General features: G+C 55.5%; 1 protein-coding gene across 4 annotated transcripts in view; it reads right to left on the minus strand.

The window, feature by feature from the left end:
- Nucleotides 1–1,884: 1,884 nt before the first annotated feature.
- Nucleotides 1,885–22,587, minus strand: part of SLC6A6 (solute carrier family 6 member 6) — a 79,427-nt gene continuing 58,724 nt past the window's right edge. For all 4 annotated transcript variants that reach the window (XM_059663704.1, XM_059663703.1, XM_059663701.1 and 1 more), the window contains 9 exons: nucleotides 21,850–21,984; nucleotides 20,645–20,748; nucleotides 20,391–20,515; nucleotides 16,700–16,812; nucleotides 12,248–12,385; nucleotides 11,018–11,120; nucleotides 10,361–10,461; nucleotides 8,590–8,760; nucleotides 1,885–5,954 (listed from right to left, as the gene is read on the minus strand). In XM_059663704.1, coding sequence (XP_059519687.1) covers nucleotides 5,814–5,954; nucleotides 8,590–8,760; nucleotides 10,361–10,461; nucleotides 11,018–11,120; nucleotides 12,248–12,385; nucleotides 16,700–16,812; nucleotides 20,391–20,515; nucleotides 20,645–20,748; nucleotides 21,850–21,984 — 1,131 coding nt within the window. In that variant the 3' untranslated portion in view covers nucleotides 1,885–5,813. The remainder of the gene's footprint in view (nucleotides 5,955–8,589; nucleotides 8,761–10,360; nucleotides 10,462–11,017; nucleotides 11,121–12,247; nucleotides 12,386–16,699; nucleotides 16,813–20,390; nucleotides 20,516–20,644; nucleotides 20,749–21,849; nucleotides 21,985–22,587) is intronic.

The raw sequence follows: 22,587 nt of genomic DNA on the forward strand, positions 1-22,587 counted from the left end.
GAGGTCCTGTCTGCATAGAACTTATATTCTAGCAAAAGACAGACAACTGACAAGTGAAAATATATTTTTTTCAGGAATAAAAAGCAATGAAAACAAAATAGAAAGAGGGATAGTGACTGGGGTGGGGGCCTTTAGCTCAGGGGATCAGGAAGGGCTTCGATGAAGAGGTGACTTTTGTGCCAAGACCTGAAGGACATGAGTCAGCCCCGTGGAAACATGGAGGAAGCCTGTCCCAGGCAGAGGGCACAGCAGGTGCCAAGGCCCTGAGTTGAGAATGAGCTTGATGGTTCGAAGGAAGAGAAAGGAGACACGGAAGGGACTGGGGTTAGAGACCGGACTGGAGGTCGAAGAGCCTAAACATGAAGGGACCATGAGTAAGTAGGGACTATGGATTTTATTTTCTGTGCAGGAGGAGCAGGCCACTGAGGCAAGTGATTGACGGGTCTGTTGCCTAGGTGGGGGCGGGGCCTGGAGGGCAGCCTGGGTCCCACTGGAGGAGCCACAGCTCTGTGTGGACAGCGGAAGAGCTTCTTCCCATCAGCTGCGCCAGATGGAGTAGCTCCTCCTTTCCGGGGGGACAGAAGCAGGGGCTGGACCACACCGATTGCATTTGTGTGGCTCGGCTAGGAACACTGGCGGCCGCAGGGTTGCACGGGGCTCTGCTGGTCTTCTGGGAGCAGTAGCACCAGCCCTAGAGCCTGGCTGTGTTCTGAGAGCTTTGCAAGAATTCCCTGGATCTTCCCAACAGTTTGCAGAGGTGGCTCTGTTACCATGCCAACATCACAGATGCGGAAGTGCGGCACAGAGAGGTTAAGTAACTTGTCCAAGGCCACACAGGTAAGAAGGAATGGAGTCAGGATTTGCACACAAGACATATAGCCACAACACTCGGGGAGGGAGGGAGGTGCCCAGGGGCCAACAGAAAGGCAGATAGCCAGAACAAAGAATTGGGGAGAGGGAAATTTTATTCTAACATGGTCTATAAATCATGAAATACTGGGATTCCTTTGGTCTGGGAAGTTGGGGAAAGGACCCAGCAGGCTCCCTGACCTTCCCACTCACAAAGGGTAATGCGACCAGTGGGCTAGAAGGCTGCCCCAAACAGCGACCCGCCTGGCCTCTTCCCCACCTACAACAGTGTCGGGCTTATGACCCCTAAGGCCGAGGACATCTGTGCCAACCACTGACCTTTTGGGGTCCCGGTGGCCTCCCCTCTGAGGTCCCAGTGTGCGGTCCCATGTGCATACCTCCAGGACTTGCCACTTACCCACCTTCCAGCAACCCCAGCCCCACTCTTGCACTGACAATCACAGCCCTGATGGGATGGCATGCGGTCAGGCTTCAGTGACTGCACCTGGTGGCTGGGTGGAGGCTGGGTGGGCAGGGAGGGCACCTACCTCAAGTTAGTGGCTCCCTCCCGACTCCCCATAGCTGGGCTTACAGCAGGATAAGCCCGGGCCAGGAAAGAAGGAAACGGAGCCAGTGCAGGTAGGTGAGGGCCTGATACATTATGAGCATCACCTCTAATCACCCCTAAACCCTTACAGGGGGTGGGGGTTTATCCCAGATGGGGAAACTGAGGCTCGGGAGACTAAGGGAGATACACCAGCTGCACGGGGCTATGTGTGTAGCAGGTGAGCTTTACTCAGAAGGACCGACAGACCCAGCCCAGGAGTCAGTGGGCCTGGGTGCGAATGACTCTTGCACAGCCTTGCCGTGTGCCCTTGAGCAAACCACGTCCCCTCTGGAAGCCTCTACCTCAGTGCCCCCAACCTTGAACACCTGTGAGGAGCACCCCGGGCGTACCTGCAAGCCCCTCGGGAACTGTGGAGCACTTGCCAAGTGGAAGAAAGAACAGCCTCATCAAAATAGAACCCCACATGGTGGACTTAAAAAGGAAATGTTTATTTTCATGTTATAAGGTGATTACAAACTCCTCTAAAAAAAAAAAAAGCAAAGATGGATTTAAAATATCGATATACATATGTATCTAGAAAGCAAAAGAGGAAACACCCTGCAAAATACAGGGATTCAGATCATAAAACATTTATACACAAAAGCTTGTATATCGCAAGACTGAATTACACACCAAGGGTCTTATTCAAATACAAATGTTCCTCCTCAGAAGAGTCTCTTGTTGGTGGATTTTTTTCTTTACAAAAGTTTAAAATATCTTTAAAATATTTTGATGTTAAAAAAAAAAAAAGTTCTGATGAGCCAGACATATTTCTGGAAGGAGGCAAAACCGCGTCCCCAGCTTTCTCTTGTGCTAAATACAGAGTCACAGTTGGTAAGGATTTGAAAATTAATGGGGGGGGGAAATGGAGCTAACGCCTCAGTTCGAAGCCAAATGTATCACAAGACGCTTCATCCTTCGGGACCTTGTCAGAACACGTCTGAGTGACACCCACAGAGAACAATGAAGCGGCTCCCATTCCAGCAGGATGCATTCCGAGAGGGAGGGCCCGCATTCCTCTCGTTTTGAGATGGGGGTTTGTTTTGTGGCTTTGTGCTTGTTGCATTTTTGCACAGTGGTATTTATAGCATCCATGTGGAAGGCCCAGCTTGGAGGCGCCCGACGGTGGGTCTGAGGTCTAGCTGGGCCCTCTAGCTGCCCAGAGGGGCTTTCTCTCGGTCCTCCCCTGGCCTGTCCACGGTGTCGGTGTCGGTGTCGGTGTCGGGGGACGGGAGGCACCTCTGTCTCCAGCACTGGCTGCACAGAGCACTTCCCCATCCAGGGGGCAGTGTGAGATGCTGGCTGGGCCACTGGCCACGGCGAGGTGGGACCTGGTGACAGATGCCCTGTGCGAGGCCAAGGGGGCTGCCTTTCCCCTGATGCTTCACCACTGTCTCCAGGGCTGTGCTGGGACCGGAGGGACCGAGAGGGAAGTACGTCTGCCCGGAAATCAGAATCCAAGGCCACGTCCTGCTGCCTGGGAGTGGCCTCCTCTGAGTCCTGCCTGGGGTCCTGCGTCTGCGCAGCGACTGGCTGCTGTGGGCCTCCGTCTCCTCATGTGCCACAGGGGTCTGGACGCCTCGCTCACAGAGGGCCCCCGGGTGCAGGGCCAGGGTGACCGGTGCACAGGCCTGAGTCACAGCGCGGGGGCCGGTTGGCCCAAGGATGGTCAGTGGGTAGAGGTGCTGCTCACCTCGTCTCCCAACACTGGACGGAGCGTTTCCTTTATCCTAAAGGCTCGTTCGTCCTTGGTCTTCAGGGAGAACACCGAGGAGCTGCACTCGCCACGCGCATCTCAGAGGACCGGCAGCCGGAACTGACTGCGCACGGTCTGGACTGGTTCCGTCGCCACTTGCTGGGCCAAAGTCCCTCCCCGCTCCAGGCCTCCATTTCCCCATTTTATGAGAGCGTTCACTGCTCCCCCCGCACCCCCACCCCCACCCCCAGCCTCTCCATCACTGACTGTGTGCCCCCCTGCGGGGGCTAACATGGCCCAGGCCCAGTGTGATGAGGCCTCTCCCTGGTGAGTTTATCCTGCGCCCTCACCCATTTCTGCATCCTAAACGCTCTTCAAACACCTCCCTCGCACCCCTTCCAGGTTCTGCGGGCAGCAGAACGTCTGACCCACCCGGGCCGAGAGTGGGCGCAGCACCGCCCCTTCTCCAGAGACAGGCGGACAGAGTCTGAGTGCCAAGGAGTTTCCTTTATGTGGAGACACAGAGAAACCGCGCGTTGTTCCACATTGTACTCATAGAGCCAAGTTCTGCGGATACACCAGAGCTAGGGGGCAGACACGAGGGTCGCGATTGGAGACGGGTGCCCAGGGAGGTGTGAGGGGTGGGCTTGGGGAACGTGGCTGACCTTCCACCCAGCTGGCACCTGGGGACTTGGTCTGCATGTGTCTTTGGTCTGGAATTTGGTCTGGGAATCTGACAAGGAGAGGCCTTCCTCGGGCCCTTTCCAGGATGTTGCAATTTGCCTGCCACCCTGCGGCCTTTCCCTGGGGATCTGAGCCCCAGAGGGGAGATGTGTGTAGCCTGAAATGACCACAGGTGCCCAGGTAGCCACAGCGTGCCAAGCCCCCCTCGCTCCATGATCACCTGTCCCCAATCGCTGACAGTGGTTAGTTTACTAAAGTTCCATAAGACAGGAAAACAGGTCACATTGCTACTCGGTAAAATTAGGGGGGGAAAAACCAACAAAGTCCAATCAGACACAGCAGCAACCATCGACACATAGGAAAACAGGAACACGTCGGAACGGAACGGCCTGGAATAGGTGTTGTTTGGCAGAGCAGATGCTTTGGAAACAGCGAAATGTGAAAGTTTACCAAGACAAGAGGTTCAGTGTGGCCTCTGCCCCTGGGGAGGGGGACAGCTAAGCCTCCTCCCTCTCTCGGATTGGGGGAGGGGGGTTCCAGGATTCAGAGAGCCCCTGCTCTGAATCTCCACCCTCCACCCCCCTGCTAGGCAGTCACTGCCCTTTGTGACGCTTCGGTTTAGTTTAGACTGAACTTGGAAGTGACTTTAAAATGGCACAGTTTAGGTCCAAATGGGGGCCAGGGTGGAGGTGTGTCCACACCCGGGACGTTAAAGGTGAGTACCTTCCCTGCTGGTTCGGAGAGGACGCCATTCTTGGTCGAGCCAGTTCTGGGGTGCCAGCCCCCCGAACAAACCCACTTCCTAGAAAATGCCCCCCCACGGCCCCCTCTCGGTCCCATGCAGTGCATATCTGACACCAGGAACTGCGGGGGGCGGGGGGCGGGGAGGGGGGAGTTTTACGGCCGCCCGGGGTCTACCCAGCGTCGCACTTGTGACTAAACTGGGAGGAAGAGTTCTGAGAGCACTTTATGGATTCGAGCGTTCGCTAAAGGCCCCGGGACGCTCTTGGTTCTCCCTGCGAGGAGCCCGCGTGGGCCTGGGCTGGGGTCTTAACAAGCGGTGCCAGGAGCTTCTCCCGGCCTCTGGGAGATGAGGGTGGAGAGATGAGGGGAAAGCACCCCTCCCCAACACTGGCCACCCGAACCCTGGGCCACTTCCTTTGGTCCACTCGCTCACCCCTCGTCCCTCACCAAATACACTGACCTCAAAATAAAAGGCGGGGTTCTGTTTTTTGCTATCAGGCCTCACCTGTCAGCTTTCAGTCAGCGCCTTTATTTGAGGGGCTGGTTCAGCATTTTGGCATCTCTCTTCCTGTTTACAAGTGTCCTGAGCCAACTCCTCACAGCCCTCCTTTCTCAGGCCCCTGTGGGCCTGGCCAGCGGGTGGGGCCCTCTCCCAGCTTGACTTGAACCAGGTCTGGGAGGTACTACACCTTTAAAATGGGTTGGCTGTCCCAGGAAAATTCCACCCTGCGTTGTTTTATTTGGGGGGGGGGGCAGGGAGGGGGCAGAACTTTCTGCCAGCTACACAAGCACCAAAGAATTGCTTTTGAAAACGAGATCTATTGCTGGCAAGATCAATTCAAGTGGTAAAAGTGTATGACAATCTCTAAGTGTACATATAATTATATGTAAAAAAAAAAAAAAATACAAAGAAAAATTTACCAGTTCCCATAAAATACATCTAATTCAGTATGAAAGCTCTGCCTTGCCCCGGACTTCTGCCCATGGGTTGTTGTATTTTTTTGTTTTTGTTTTTGTTTTTTGTACAAAATATCCCCAAATCAACACAAAATACACACACACATACACACACACGACACCACACACACACACACACACACACACACACACACAGTAATATTTTCTGTGACAATTAAAAAAAAATCCTAGTGCAAATATAAAGCTCTGTAAACCTGGTCCTATGAGAATCTAATGTTAGTAAACAGCAGGGAAGCAGCCGTCGGCCGAGGGAGCTCACATCATGGTCTCCACGATGATGTGGGTGGGCTTCATGAGAGTGCCGTTCATGGTCGAGTGGGAGCTGTAGAGCGCGGCCCCGTCTCGATCCACAGCCCAGCGGTTGGGCTCCCTCGGGGTCAGCAGGTACTTGAGTCTCTGGAGAAGGAAGGGGACAGGCATGGGCGGGAAGTCAGGCGTCTGGTCCTCTGTCCCACACGCAGCCCTCTACCCCATCTGGGTCCCGCCGGCGTGCCGTCTGGCCTTTCGCTAACCACTCTCCTCTCTGCGCCTCCTGTTTCATCCGCCGGCAAACGAAGACGGGAACTAAGGTTCTTTGAGGTCCTTCATCCTCCCAGCCGGCTGCCCGCTCATGGAATCTGTGAGCGAAGAGCCCTCCCCCAAGGACCCCGAGAGAACCAGTGGCAGAACTGGGACCCGGACTCAGGCCTCCTGCCTCCCAGCCGCCCTCCCCCTCCGTCAAGTGTCCACTCAGAAACGTAAGTAGAGAGCAGTTGTGAACAGGAAGTTGTCTATATAGGCATTCAGTTTATGATGTTCCAGAGCTGCTTACTAAAAGCTACGGTATTTCATTTGAAAACCCAGATTTCCACCTTCTCTTTTAAAAATGGCAAGATCTGGCAACTGCGGGCCCCAGGTCCCCTCTCAGTAAGCACTGGCCGAGCTGAGCGCACCGCTGCCGGCTGTAGCTTTCCGTCACCTTCTCCAGGTCACTCCTGGGCCCGCCCCAGTGGCTTCCCGCACTTGGGTTGCCTGCCCGGTCCCTGAAGGACCAGCTGGAGGCCACAGGTAAAGGGCGAAGGGGGGGTGGGGGGGTGCCAGCAGGAAGGGCATCCTGCTCCCCTTCCATCGCTCCCCTCTCTGCACATCTGGTACAGTGGGGTGTGCACGCGGCCGGAGGGACAGGAGACAAAGGCCCCAGACAGCCACTCGAGCTGTTTACATGGGGGCTGAGACGCCACTGGACTCCTCCCAGGACAGACCTGGGTCTGTAGAACCTGGCTCCGGGAGACAGTCATGGCGGGCAGATACCTGGGCAACCGGTGCAGGTGGGAGCCCCAGGGACACATAGCAAAGGCAGATGGCTGGTGGTTCAACTGCCTTCAGAGGAGGGGGTTAGGTGTGTAGGGAAGGAAGGGGTGCAAGTGTGGGGTGGAGTGGATTCCTCACCCACCCCTTCCTCCTCTTCCACACCAGCCCCACTCTGACCAAACCATTACACTGGGGCTGGAACGATGTTTTAAAATTAGACTCTGAAGCCCTGCCTGGTGGGGCTCAGTTGGTTGGAATGTCCTCTGTACCCCACAAGGTGGGGGGTTCCATGCCCAGTCAGGGCACATACCCAGGTGGTGGGTTCGATCCCCGGTCGGGGCGTGTGCAGGAGGCAACCAATCAATGTTTCTTTCTCTCTCTAAAAAAAAATTAATAAAATAAATAAATAAAATTAGACTCTGAAGGGACACAAATTAGTGACCTGTTGGGTGTCCTTGTGTCTCACCCCCCATGGTTGAACTATGTAACTGCTCTGGGTACTGACCAATCAGAACAGACATCCAAGCCCCTCTGCTATGCTTCCAATTAACCCTTCAGTTTCAGGATGGTAGGGCCATTCTGGGAATTCCCGGGGAGGGGCTGGGTTGATCTCGTGTGTGTGTGTGTGTGTGTGTGTGTGTGTGTGTGTGTGTGTGTGTGTGTACCTGGAGGGCTCGGGGCAGTAGCTATTGCCTGTATGTCCCTGGGCTCAGTATTTCAATACTTTAACAAATAAAAGGGCCGGTCTGGCTGAATACTGGGGTCTTCCCCTGTGTCCTCTGAGGAAATACAAGGAGCCGAGCGCCACGCTTTCCTCCCTGGCACGGCCCTGCTTACTTCCTCTGCCTGGGGAAGGCTGGGCGCTTTCTGCCAGGCCTCTCTCCCCCCAACACCTCCAGGCCCTTCGCCTGCCCATAAGGAAACCCACCCAGTCCAAGGGGAGCCAGGGCCCCAGGACATCCTGGCTCCAGATTTTTAAGAGAATAACAATAAAAACAGCCCAGAACAAAACAGTGCAATCTTGGAGCCCACCCAAGCCCAAAGGTTAAGGGAGATTCTAAGAAAAGGATTTCTTGGAAAGTGCCCTGGAATCTACAGTATTGTCGGAGGAATTTCTGGGAGGAGGTGGGGGGCCGGGCGGGAGGGGGAGGGGGGAGTGGGGAGAGGGGGAGGAGACCGGCAGGCACAGAGGCCTGAGAGCTGCAGGCGCCACTGGGACTGAGGTGGCCTCTGAGGTCGGCAGCAGACAGGTGGGTGGCTTCTGGGATCAGGGTGGGCTGGGCTCCCTCCCTGGCTCCCGGCTCCTATCTCAGGGCTTCAGAAAGGCAGCCCCCACTGCTCCCAAGAAAAAGCCAAAGCTCTGAGCTTGGCGTCCAAAGAGGCGGCCACCTCTCCAGCCTTATCACCCACCCCCCAGAGCGTGCCACTGCGGCCCAAGGGCTGTCGCCTCCTTGCACCATGTCCCATACCCTCTCTTCTCGAATTCTCTGCGTGGCAAACTCCTCCTCCTGCTCCAGCCCTGCTCTGGATGTCCCCACAGAGCTCCTCCCATGTGAACTGTACTTTGTTCCAGCCCCCCCCCCCATGCACCCTCTGCCCACAATCCCCACCCCTCCATGGGGCAGGCAGGGGTGCAGGACTCAGGGGAAATGGCGTGTCCAAGGTTACACAGCAGATTACCAGCAGGCTGGCCTTCAGCCCCCCCCCCCCCCACCCACCCAGAGGGGCCCCGAGTGCTCACCACGAGGAACGGCCCTTCCGTCTGGCAGAGGCGGATGACCATGACCAAGGGGACACACACCATGGAGGACAGGGCCAGACACCAGCCCAGCCCGATGGCCCAGGTGGGGTACACGTACACTTTGTTGTAGGTCAGGGGTATGTACTTGACGAGAGAGAAAATGAAACATCCCTGTGGAAAGATGGGGGCAGTCAGGGGGGCCCTGGCCACTGGGAGGTGGTGGCTTCTGGGACCAAGGCATGTCCCACCCCAGGGGCCTCACACCCTCCTCCTCCTCCGGTCTGCAGCCGAAGGACCTCCCCCAGTCAAATCTGACCACGTCACACCTCACTGCCCTGGGCACCTCAAAACCCTCTGCGGCTGCCCTGTGCCTTCAGGACGCGGTCCTAGCTCCTCAGCCTGGTAGGAGCCGCCAGGAGCTGCGCCCCTTCCCTCTCACCTGCCCCCACCCCTTCCTCTACGTCTCCAGTCCAGCCACCCTGGACCCCTTCCCGCTCCTCAGCCTCAGGCCCAGGCTGGTCCCTCTGACCGGACCTCCTCTTCCTGCTGCTGATCTAGCTCCCATGCTCCTGCCTCACCTGCCCAGGCCCTGCCCATCTCAGCCGGGCACCCATACTTTTCCTTCCCAGAGAGCACGTGGTTGCCATCACTTCTCCGGCACACGCCGCGCTCACCCAGCCTGAGTCAGTGAGGGGCAGGGCGGGGGGTATGTGTGTTGTTGCCCAGTTTCTCTAGCACTTGGTGAAGTTCCGGGTGCACACAGCAGGTGCACAATAAATGACAGCTGCGTGGGTGAAAGTCTTTCCGCCCCTCCCAACCCATCTCCACCTCTGAGACCCAGACCCAGACCCAGACCCCGGAACAAAGTGTGGACCTGGGTCTTGCCCACATGGGTGTCCAAGCCCAGCTTTCAGCCCAACAAATGACCGGTGGCCATTGGGATCCATGAACAGTGGGAAGGATAAGGTGGGGTCAGCTCTGAGCCCCGAAGCCTGTGCAGAGGCCCCTGTTCCACAAACGGCTGGGCTGGGTGGGCCCACGGCTCCTGCTCTGGTCAGAATGGCAGCCCCTGGGTCTACCCCAGGTTGTCCTGGATGCCCCGCAATGTGAAAACGACTTATCCTCGCGATCTAATGGTGTGTTTGATGGGAAAGCAAATCCATCTATGTTAGAATTGATGATGGGGGCAGGGAGGAAGCATTAGGCAGCAGATGCTTCCATTGGGCACCTGCTGTTGTTCCTGTCCTTCTGTGTGGGGCTGGGACAGACAGGGGAGTGCCAGGAGGTGGCTGTCTGGGCTCTCCCAACGCCAGGAAGCTTTGTACCAGCCTGGGACCCGTACCTGTCACAGGAGCACCCCATTCCCAAGTCTGTGACCTCTCCCCGGGACATCCAATGGCTGCTTAACGTAACCAGGGGCTGGAAGTGGGCTCGCGAGCTCTGGTAGGGCTTGGGGAAAGATGACGTGCTCTCTCACGGATCCCTGAGTTCCTCGATGCGCCCCGATATGTGTTCCTCTCTGAGAACCCTTTGCCTTTGCATGGGCTGTTTCCTTTGCCAGGAACCCCCTTCCCGCCTTCTCTTCTGACAAGCTCCTGCTCATCCTTCAAAACTCATCTCAAGACAACCTTCCGGAGCAACCTGCCCCACCTCCTTCCGGGTGGGGCTGTGGCTAGGCTTGTTCCAGGACAGCGCTCAGCAGATGTGAATGCAAAGCAGTTTAGCAGGTGAGAAAAGGCTACTCCCCACAGCCAGGCAAGAGGAAACTCACAACACAGAGAACTGGAGTGACCACGGCCCAGCTGTACTTCATCCATGGCCCAGGCCGGTAGCCGATCATGTCCTCAATGCCGTCATACAAGTTATCACCGCCTGCAAGAGACAGGGAGACAGATGGTGACGCGGTGCCCGATGCCATGCCAGCATCCACCCAGGGGGCAGCAGAGCAAGGGCTCAGTGCCATGCGGGGTCCCTGGGGCCTGATCCTGGTCCCAGCACATAGACCCATGCCCAGCAGATGTTTATCTGAAATTATTTCAAAAGTAACTGGGCATCCTGTATTTTTTGGCCACCTCAGGCATATCCCACTCAAAACCTGCTTTGACCAATCCAAAGTCTCAAGGAGGTCTAGTGGACCATTCCGGGCCCCAGCGTTATCACAGACAGACCCCCTGCACAGCCAAGTCATGTGTTTGTCAAAACATGCAGTCACACCTTGCACCTTTAGCACAGGGAGAATCTGTAGTGTGGCTACAACAATATTTATGTGTATAGGGAAGGGGCCGCCTTCAGATGAAAAGTCCAGGGCAGGAAAGGCCTTCATGTTCAACTCAGAATGCATTCCCCTTAGCATTCTGTTTCCGAAGCTTCTACATAGTGAGGCCCAAAGGAGAGACGTGAGAGAGGATAGGCAAAAACCGGTACTCACCATATATCCAGGCAACAACGAAACATTCAAAGAATGCAACCCACAAGAGGCATACACCGCTAGCTGCATAGTAGTCAAAGAGTTGAAACACATACATGCCACCCTGTGAAGAAAAAAACAGAAGTTTGATTTAGTTTCTAAATTTCCTTAATATATGAAGAGCTCTGGTATATCAATAAGAAAATGTAAAAGAAAATATATTACCCAAAAGAAAAAATTGGCAAAGACTATGATAACAGAGTACCTGTGTATAAAGATACTCCACTTCATGTTTGACAAATTTAATCTCACACACACACACACACACACACACACACACACACACACACACGGGAAAAGTACAGCAAAGCTACGTCTTCCTTAGCAAAAAATGACGAGTTCCCTGAAGCCTGCTCCCAAAGGAGGTCCTTAAAACCAGCCATGGCCAACAGGAAACTTGAGGAACATGCAGCTGTGATCTACCTTCTGAGGGGGAGGTTTCTTACAGATACTTCTAGAAAAATACGTTTACTTTTGCTTCCAGTAAGGAAAAGTGGTGATGGGAAACCCTGAATTGAGTTTGGGGGCCAATGCAACCCTTTGCAGGAGGATATGGGGAGACGGGAGGGGAGAGGGACTGGAGAGAGCATGCCCTGGCCTATGCTCAGCTCACATGCCTACGTTATTTAGCACAAGAATCTTTTCTTCCCTGGCCCACCTCTTGCTAGACATGCTGATCCACTGCTGCCTCAGACACTCCTCTCCTTTCCTCTCTTGCTTCTTTGTCCCACTTTAAACAGATCCTCTCTGGACCCTGCCCACTCTCTGAACAGCGCACCCTCCAGCCTCGGTCAGCACTGCCTACAGTATTTACCCTGGAGAGCCACCTCCCCCCAGGCCTGAGAAGGGCGCTGCACAGTCAGGATGAGCAGAGCTGTTGTTAACATGGATTTTAGCTGAGGCCCCCCCTCCCCCAGGCCTTCCAGGATGAGGAAGACAGAGAGCAGCAGGGCTGCCAAGCTAACAGGAGAAAGGGGGGAGATTGGGTCCACTGCTGGACTCTCCTCCACAGTGTAGGCCCCTGGGCAGGGCAGGACCCCTGAATTGGGTGGGGCTAGATTGCCCATTCTGGTCACTCATCCAGCTGTTGGGGGGACCAGGGAGGTGGTATGGCCTCAAACTGCTCTGAGTTCTTGGGGCACCAAGATCCCTCCAAGGGGAGGCCCTTCGTGCCAAGTGAGAGCCACCTACCTCCGTCACCATCGTCAGCCCCAGCAGGTAGCTGATGCTACATATCAAGGCGATGAAGATTTCCCGACGGAAACCCTTCCTTAGGAAGGATGGGTAAAGATCAACCAAGGATGTGATCTGTCCTTCAACTTCAACAAACTGGAGGGGAAAAGAGAGAGGTTGAGTGGCCGACGTCCTGCACCTCCCTGTGCTTGGAGAGAGGAGCGCGGCACCGCAGTCAGCCGGTGGGGTCAAGTCCAAGCGTGTGAACCGGCCTTGGGGCTCGGCCTGCGGTCAGGCTGCAGTGGCCCATGCACAGTCCTCCCCGTATTCCACAGCTCGCATCTCTGCTGAGGCTCGTCCTGCCACCAGCACGCCTTTTCCTCATCAGTCGAGACTCAGCTCAAGAATGACCGCTCCTTGGAAGCCAATGCTGACTCTGCCCTGGCACGTGTGTTGGCATAAGTGTGTCAACAAGACAACCTCCACACACTTTGGTCTTGGTCCTCTCTGAAGCCAAGGGTAGCGCCCCTCATTTCCAGGCCTCGAGTGCCCAGCTGGGCCAGGCACCTGGGGTTGCTCAAATGGGTGGGTAACACAGGGCAAGTCTGGGCCTCAGTTTCCCCCATCAGATTCACATGGTGGTTTTTTTTTAACTCTTTGGGGATCGTAAGCCCACAGAGAATTTGGCATGTGTGTGTGCCCACCTACTTGCCCACGTGTGTGAGCTCAACGCAGTCATGATTCCAGGGCTCGTTGGACTCTGGGACCCCATCCCTGGGATCCCAAATGTGTGGTAATGTTCTAGAATGAGTCTCAATCTTTCTAATTCTTCCCATCTTTGCACCTAATAATTTATCTTGGAGACCCATAGCATTACATGGAGAGCTGCCTTGTTTTTTAAATGGCGGCTTAAAACTCCATCCCGTGGACACATGTCATCAGAGACCTAACTAACCAGTGCCAACAGGTTGCTTCCAGCCTCTGCAGCTACTGACCTGGGCAAGGACTCATCTCTCTTGAGGCTCATGTGCACAAGTAAAACTTCAGGATGAAAGGGCTGCGAGCCTCATTTTACATTTGATGGCCATAGGCAAACTGCCCTGCCCACCGACACCCCTCTAAGGCCCATCTGAGTCCTTTAAGTTCTGTTCTTTCATCTGGGAGAGGCTGCTGGGAAGGAATGCTCCTACACGACGACTCCAACCACGTACTCCTCTGGGACGCATGGCGGAGGAGCAGGGAATACAAAGAGGAATAGGTCCTTTTCATGTGCTGAAGGGGCAGGAGAAATAAGTGCCTCTTTGTTGCCAGGGATTCAGGGAAAAGAGGACCAAGAGGCTCTTGAAAGGAGCCCAAATACAAGGCGCTGATTTTTCGACCTCTCATTGATGTGTCCGCTGAAGGGGTTTTGAACCTAAATTACTACCGAATAATAGCAACCCTGCAGCTCAAATGTTAGCCTCAGTAGGAATTTAAAAACAAAGGTTCGCTCTTTTTTTTGAGATGGGAAATTACAGACGGGAAGATCACGGGAGTCAGGGCCAAGACTTGCACAAGCCCCTCTTTTCCAAGTGGCCCGTGTTGCCGGAGAACACCGTCTCCTCACTCCCTCCCCACTGGCCCCTTCACACACTTAATCGCTATGTGACCCTGACTTCTCCAAGCCTCAGTTTCTCCCTCTGTAAAATGGGAGGGCCTTGCCTGCTCAGCAGGGACGCTGAGACAGATGTGAACTCATGAGAGTGAACTGGCAATGGGGTGATGCACTGGTTTTAACACATATCAGGGCCTGAGCGGGGGGACTCCTGGGACAGGGGGTCCGGCCCTCGTCTTGTGATGTTTGTTCACAAACTGTGTCCCCTCGGGCAGGCCAGACATCCACAGGCTCCTGCCTCCATGTGGGCGACGTCCCCACTCCTCTCACCAAGACACGCTCAGCAGTACGATGGCTCCTAAGCCAGAGAGTGGCCCCCAAATGCTAGAAATTCTGAGAGAGCGTTTCCTGTAATGAGCAAGCGTCAAGCTCCTCCATCAGCGAGAGGCCCCACTAAGGTGGCCTGTGGGTCTCTGCGCTTCCAGGGGTGGCAGCTACTTGGGGAGAACTCAAAGGGAAGGCAAGAGGGACAAACTAGCAGGTCTGGGAACAGGCAGCCCAGGGTCAAGTCATGGCCTCCGGGGGAGCGCTCATCTCTCTATGCCTCAGTTTTCCTGGATTCGGACGTTGTGCAGATTAAGGAGCTAATGTAGGGGTGGGGGAGGAGCCAGACTGGGGAAAGGAAGGGTGGGGAGTGAGTGTTTAATGAGAACAGAAGTTCTGTCGGGGAGACAAAAAAAATTCTGGAGATGGATGATGGTGATGGTTGCACAATGGGAATGTACTTAATGCCACTGAACTGCACACTTCAAGATGGTGAAGATGAGCAACTTTATGTTCTGTGTATTTTACCACACACACATGCACACAGAAAGCGTGGCATGAAGGCTGGCCCGTGTGAGCACCTCAAAGGGCAGTGCTCTGACCCTGTCAGTGCTGGTGGTGTGTGAGGTGGTCATGTCCCCGAGTTCACAGAGTGCATGGTGCAAAGGAGGGGTGCCAACCTACGCCACTGGACTGGAGACACCAGGCCCCACCCAGCTCCCCAGGCATAAGCCCACCACATTCCTTGCTGGTACAGCAGGCAGGTCATGTAAGGGCTCTCAGCAGAGCTCCACGCTGTAAGCCTCCCTCTGAGGCTGGCTTCGAGAGCTCATTGAGGGTCCCTCAGTGCCTCGGCCACGGTGGGGCGAGCTCAGAGAAAATCTGATGAATAAAACCACCTCCGCTTGCTCAGGAAGCAGTTTCCGTAGCCCAAGAGGCCTATTTTGGGCCCATGGCGATGTCAGGCCTCATCATTTATTAACCTCTCTCTATTTTTGTTTTTTGCTTTCACTCAGAGGTCTGGAAAAAGTTATAAAAGCCATTTGCTTGGGGCCTCCGAAGGCCAAACTCATTAACTAGGGATGATTAATGGAGCCCTCCTGCTGTTTACACAGCTCAAGCCCATCAACAACTGTGGGAGCATTTTGTTTTCAATCCCCCAAATGTTTTCATTCTGTCTTTTCTGCTAATCCTGCTCCCTTGTCTGCCAAATCCTTGACTCTGTTCTTGACCTTGCTGGTGGACAGCCTCCTCTGCTCTGCGGGACCTTCTAAGACTTTCCTCTGAGTTTCCGGGGACCCGCCCTGGGCACTGGCTTTATGCTACTGCCCTCGGGGTGGGCGGCAATGCCCTCTCCTGAACTGGCCACACCCCACCTCTCACTGGCTCTCAGATGACCAACAACCTTCATGAGGCAGTCAGACCCCCAGACCACACAGGAGGCTGCAAAATGTCTGCTGTCGGTGACTGCCCTCAGGTGCTGGCCCCTGGGTGGCAGACACCACATGCCAGATTCTAACTAGCCTGGGCGCAGGACCAGCCTGCCCCGCACACCACAGCTTCCCACTTCCGGAGTCACACCTGTGCTCCTGAGAAGACCCCTGTGAAAATACACATATCTCCAGGGACAGGTGACCGAGAGCTCATGTTATGCATCCTCCCAGCACCACTGACGGCTCTGCACCAGGCATTGTACCTGGTGCTTCATACAAGGCAATGGAGATACTATCACTCCCATTTACCGGAGGAGGAAAGTGAGGCTCAGAGGAGGAGGAAATGTGCCCACCATCACACAGCAGCTTGGGGGGCTTAGAACTGTGTGACTCCCAAGGCAGATGCAGCCCCTGGCTGGTGCTCACTGAGCACTAGGTGGAGGCCTGAGCCCTGGGGGGAGGGGCTGTGGGGGTTAGGAAGCGCAGGAAGCAGCCTCGGTGCAGTTCTGCCTCAGGAGGGCAGGAGCCAGAACCTCCGGAGGACAGGGTGGTTTGAGGGAGGCTCCCCGCACTCGGCTCTTTAGGAGGCACAGGAGGGCCAGGGTCTCACTGTGGGGACCAGCTCCCTGACTCCTGTGCCCCAGGAAGCACAGAAGGGTGTGGTGAGCTTCCCCAGCCCCACTCAGGACCCTCAGTGCTGGCCGGGCAGGGACCACCTGTGCTCTAAGCAGAGACGCTTGCCCCTTCCCTGTATTGCCCTTGTGCCTTATCTACCCTGGGCCCCGCCCTGCCCAGCCTCTCCACGGAGCGCACCGTTTCTGTGCCGGCCTTGCCCTTTCAGTTCCCACCTAGGGCTTTGTTTAACCACACCCTCGGTTGTCCATTTCCCCTTGCTGAGGTCAAAAACTTGAGCTGTGGGGCAGATGTCCTGCTTCTGCGGCCCTGAGGACTTTCCCACTCCGGGTTCCCAGAGGAACCCTTGCTGGCCGAAGGGGTAGCAGGTCTGATGTGAGGGTGGAAAGGGTGTAACCGCCTCACACATGGCAAAGGAGGCTTTTCCAGAACCAGGTTCCCCCTGGGCCGTCCCGCCCTGGGGCCAGCCCCTCCGTCGGTACATACCTGGCTATCCAGTCCAAGCAAGAGAAGCATAATAAAAAAGAGAATGGACCAAAAAGTGGGCAGCGGCATCATAGTCACAGCTTTTGGGTAGGCAATGAAGGCCAGGCCGGGACCTAAAGGGAAGAGAAGACGGGGAGGGGCAGAGGGGGAGACACATCAGCACCGAGACCGCAGCACCAGAGCGCATACAAAGACACGTTGGTCTAAGGCGGGTCTCCCAAACCCAAACGCAGGGAGGAGCCGGCCTGAGGTCCTGCCCGGGAGAGACCAGGCCTGTCTCGCTTTGGGTGGGACGCACGGGCGCTCGGGCAGGGCCCTGTTTTAGCATCTGTCTCCTGAGCGGCAGCACCAGGGGCCTCCTCACACCAGCAGCCGGGCGGACACTGGCTATTTGGGTGGACTCGCTCTGCCAGCTTGGAAAAGGTTCGCCCTCCCCCAACCAGAGCAACCATGCCAACATGTGCCGGAAGGAAGCAAGGGGAGAAGTCCTGGGTACCTGACTCCCAAATCCCCGTCTGCAAAGAAAAGGCTTCTACTGAAACACTGCGTGAGTGGAAAGGAAAAGGAACAGGGAACCATGCCCTGCAGGGCCAAGGTCTCCTCAGGGGTCTCTGTGCACCCACCTGAGCACCGTCAGAGCCCAGGCCCAGCGCTGAAGGGAGGGAGGGGTGCGTGGGGCAGGCCGCCAGGCCTGGGAGACCCCCGGCCTATATTCAAGTCCTCGTCCCACTGGCTCCTCCATCTGCTCTTTACATCACCACAGGCCCTCTCCAGGCCCCAGGTTCCCTCCCGGAGAAGTGAGGGCAGGCTACATAACTGGCTCCCAAGGAGCCGTCCCGTGTTCAGACTCTCAGATGCTGACACTGCTCCCCTAGCAGAGGGCTTCCGGTTTCTAAAGAGGGGACCCCGACGGAATCTGGTGGCAGGGCTTGGGACAGGAGCCCCATCCGCTCAGGGGGTGCCTTTATGACTGGACACGTTCTGAAGACGTGAGAAATGTCTCCGTCTCCAGCCGACCTGAGAGAAGATGCATGGGGAGGAACTGGGTTGTAACTGAGACCTGTGGGTCCACGAGACGGGAGAAAAAGTAAAATCCACAACAAAAAGAAAAAAAAGAAAAAAAAAAAAAGGTCAAGAAAAGAGATGTGAAACAACAAAGAGGGCTGGAGGCGGGGTATTTAAGCAGATATCAGAACCACATGAATGGTTTAAGGATGGGAAAAAAACTGTGAAACAAATTGGAGCCAGAAACCACATCCCACAGCATTAAACACAAATGTGGCGTTCAAGGGCGAGCCCTTTTACAGTGCAGAGTCCACTCAACTCGAGGAAAACCCGACGCGGACCGAGCGTCCTCAGGCGGCTAGAAAACTAGCACCTAAGAAATGGTGGAAAGGGTGCTCGTACTTAACCCCAAAGCCCAAGTTGGACCAGGAAGCCACGCTCCCACCTAGGCTGGGGCCCTGGGCCCCCCAACACGTCAGCTCTGCGTGAGGAGTCAAGTCCAGCCCACTTTGAGACAGATGTAAAATGGGACCGCCCCCCTCGTCCCCCCACCCTCCGGGGCCTGTGAAGGTTCTCAACGCACTCGTTTCTGTATTTCAGTTTTGCCTTTCTCAAGCCAGCCTCTGGGAGCGGGTCCGGGCGCCGCTCTAAAGCGCACGGCGAACTCTAGAGAGAGACGTCCCTGTGAGAGACGGCGGCCGCTCCGAGCGCTCTGCAGGCCCCTGTTGGCGGAGAACGCGCCTCTCTACATTTCATTTGCACTCCGTTCGGCTAAATAATGATCTCGTTCAAATGTACTTGGCTCAATATGGTGCTTGTTAAAAGCTTATTAGAGAAATAATCGCCTTGGTGTTCAGACATCACCGTGGGGAGTAAGCGCCAATGTCTCGGAAGTGGACGGGAGGAAGACACAGCTTAGGTCGACGGGGTGTGCACACACATCCGAGGGCCTCGCTGCCCACAGAGCTGTCTCACGTATCGATGCGGATCTCCCACTACCAGATCACTCTGTGCTCCTGGCCATTCCCAACCCATCGGAATCGGTTTGCAAGCCCTTGACCGGGGAGAAAAGCCGTCTGCGAAGGAGGTGGCTACCTCCTTCACCACTCTGTCAGCTCACGGGTGGTGTGGATATTTCTGCATTGTCTCGGGCCTGCCTTGGGGGCTTCTCAGGGCAGGAAAATGACGGCTGAAGGTCTGATTTGGAGCCGGGGTCAGTGGAGAAATACATTGGCCTGCACGTGTGGGTGTGAGGATGGAGCAGGGCAGCATCTTTGCAAGTGAGGAGGAGAGCAGGGCCCAGGGGCTCAGAGAGGTCCGGGGAGCCCAGAGATAGTCTTATACAGGAAGGGGCAGAGGTTGTCACATGTGTGGGGGTGGGGGGGGCGGGGAGGAAGGACACTCTCATATCAGAGGGGCCCTGTCCTAGAGACCCCAGCTCTAACCCTGATGAACCCAAGGCTCTCAGGCTGTTGGTCTCATCTGTGCAGCAGACATCTGACTGCACAATGCTGAGGTACCCTTGACACCCCCCCCCCCCCCTCAACTCGTGTCCTACGGGCAAGGGTGACACCTTGGCAGGGACTCCAGCTGTGCCTGCCCCTGGTCAGTGGTGGTCCCTGGTGTCAGAACCTTACACTCTCCTCAGGGCTTGAGGCGCCTCAGCCCAGGGCCCCCGCCAGCCTCCAAGAGGCCCCACAGAGGTCATGAGGCATGAGGAGATCGAGCGGAGCGGAGGGAGGTGTGTAAAATAACAAAACCTGCGGGCCATGGGTGGCCACCTTTCCAGTGGATTGGGCAGGACTGGACAAGGGCAGAGAAGCCAGAGAGGTGGACGTGAGGATCCTGGGAACCGAAGCCACTGCAGTTTTAAAGCTGCAGGTCCAGGACTTAGTGCATCATGGCCAGGCCTAGAACTTAGGCACCTGAGATACGGTGGTTCTGAGACTCTAGGATTCTAGCAACTGAGGACCTCATGATTCTCAGATTCCCACACTGTCCTGCTGGAGCCCCAGGATCCCAGCTTAAGACCCCAGGCTGTGAAGTCTGTGTTTCTAGGGGAGTGTCCTGGGGAGCCCAGAGGGTGACAGTGTCCCCACAACACCCCCCCCCCCCGCCCCAAAATCAGATCTGTCCTGTCCCAGAGGGCGGCCTGCCACGCCCGGTGTCTCTCCCCACCCCAAGCCTACGGTGGTGCCTGACACAGAGTAGAGACTCAATAAATCAATAAACATCAGTGGAATGAATGAATGGGTTTGCTTAGAGGGAGCGCGCTGGGAGCAAAGTGCAAAATACAGAAACCAAAGCTGAGAAGGTGATGATGGAATGCCGATCGGTGGCTGACTTGGGCCTGAGTTAGGAAAGTGGTTTCTGTTTCGGAAACCAGGAGTTTGCTGGGGAAGGAAGGGGCGGGGGGAAGAGCACACGGAAGTAGCTAAATATTTCCCAATGTAACCAAACCCATGTTTCTACCACCCCTTGGGCCAAATCGCAAGGAACGTGTTTAAAATTTAGCTTTTGTACTCTTTGGTACTTGGGGGACATCTTGGTGGGGGGGGGGGTCCGTTTTGGAAACCAGGCTCGTCCCCCCCCTCCAAAGCCCCTGGGGTCTGGCTTCATGCCTGCAGTACTCATCTTACACACTAGGTGGCAGTGCCCACCACCACTGCCACCGATACCACCATACCTGACTCAGCCACATCAGCAATGTCCACCCCTTGCTCTTGTGCCATGAAGCCCAGGATGGAAAAAATTGCGAAGCCAGACACAAAACTGGTACCACTGTTCAGGCATCCCAGCAGCATACAGTCCCTAAGTTACACATATGTCAGGGAGCAAGTTAATTCACAACACAAGGAAGCCACGCTCCCTACTTCTCTTTTTTCTTTAAACATCATCATCATTTCTAAGGTCCACCAGGCCCGCTGGCACAACACTTGCCTGTACGAGTTGTACTTGTACTTGTTGTAGCTCCCCAGTGAGGTCATGGCTCCCAGGCAGATGGCATAGGAGAAGAATATCTGAGTCCCAGCATCAATCCAGACCTATGGGGGTTAAGGGGGTGGGTGGCAAGGACAGAGAGAAAGAGCCATTAGACCTGTCCTCCTGGAGGAGGCAGTGTGGGTCCCTGGCCACCTGGTCACTGAGGACTGCACCTGAAAATGTGCAGATTCTCAACTGCAATTGGAGTCTCTGTGCTGAAATCCAAGGTGCCTTTCAAGACAACACTGAGCTGCAAGGAACCCCAGAAGTTGAAGAAACTGGGCTTGTAAAATAGATGGATCTGGATCCCAACCATGGAATCACTGTGGGCAAGTTAATGTGACTCCCGAAGCCTCAGTTTGCATATCTGTAAAATGGGCTCCACGGCCCTCCCCACAGAGCTATTTTGCAGGTTCAAAGAACAGTCCAGTACCAGTGGCAGCCTGGTAAGTCAAGTCTGCTGTCATTACTGTAATTGTTATTGTCTGGGGCCCCTGAGTTGGAATGGAGAAGAATCCCCTAATGGTTAATGCAGGCAAAGCTGCTCTCCAGAACGCTCATTAGGCAGTTTTCCTTATGGCCTCAAAGCTGCCTTCCACGCTGTCCTCTGATGCTGGCCACCTCCCTCCCATCTACCTCCCAGGGCGAGAAGAGAGTGGGGAAGAGACCCAGAGCAGCAACCTGAAGGCTGAGGATCCTGGGGACAAAAAGATCCTTCAACAGGCCCATAAAATCTCCCAGGGTTTTCTCCAACCCCGCTGTGGTCACGTGGCTGAGCGCCAAGAGGTGAACATTCAGTACTGATCCCTCAGGTTTCTAAGAGGTCACCAACTCTGACTTCCGTCCTTGGCCACGGAAGCCAGCAGCTCTCCCACCCCCACCAGGCAGCCCTCTTGGCTGGTGTAGGCGGAGGCCAGGTCCAAGGAGAGACTAGCTCAGAAAGCCTTCTCTCTCCTCCCTGGCGCAGCGCCTGAAGAAGACTCTATAATTGGCCTGCCTCAGGAGTCCTCGACAAAGATACACACACAGCTGGAAAAGCCCACGGCGCTGCGAGCTGCCTGCCCCCGCCCAGTGGAAAAGTACTAGGGGGTGATGGTTTGGCTAGATTTGTGCACCCAGCACCACGGCCCGGGAAGGAGGGAGGACGGGCTGCCCTGCAGTACCTGTGGGTCCTTGAGGCGACTGATATCAGGGTACAGGTAGAACTTGATGCCTGCGCCTGCCCCAGGCAGCGTCAGCCCACGAACCAGCAGCACCAGCAGCATAGCAAACGGGAAAGTGGCCGTGAAGTAGACAACCTGCAGGGAAAGGAGGGGTTCAGGGGGGGCCTGGGGCACCTCCTGCCGCTGTTAAATTAGAGCACCTTTTCCGAGGCAGGGATTCTGTGGCCACGCTTGTCATTTCATCTGCTGTGTGACCTTGGGCACATTGCTTAACCTCTCTGGGCCACAGATGCCTCACCTGTAACCTGGGTGTTAGGGACTTACCTCATAGATTTACTGAGAGTCTATTAAAAAAAAAAAATCCTGCCCTAACCGGTTTGGCTCAGTGGATAAAGTGTCGGCCTGCGGACTGAAGGGTCCGGGGTTCAATTCCGGTTAAGGGCATGTACCTTGGTTGCGGGCACATCCCCAGTGGTGGGGGGTATGGGAGGCAGCTGATCAATGTTTCTAACTATCTATCCCTTTCCCTTCCTCTCTGTAAAAAAATCAATAAAAATATATTATAAAAAATCCTATAGCCGAAACCGGTTTGGCTCAGTGGACAGAGCATCGGCTTGCGGACTGAAGGGTCCCGGGTTCGATTCCGGTCGGGGGCATGTACCTGGGTTGCGGGCACATCCCCAGTGGGGAGTGTGCAGGAGGCAGCTGATCGATGTTTCTCTCTCATCGATGTTTCTG

Source organism: Myotis daubentonii, chromosome 14, assembly GCF_963259705.1.
Source record: "Myotis daubentonii chromosome 14, mMyoDau2.1, whole genome shotgun sequence".
NCBI classification, from domain to species: domain Eukaryota; kingdom Metazoa; phylum Chordata; class Mammalia; order Chiroptera; family Vespertilionidae; genus Myotis; species Myotis daubentonii.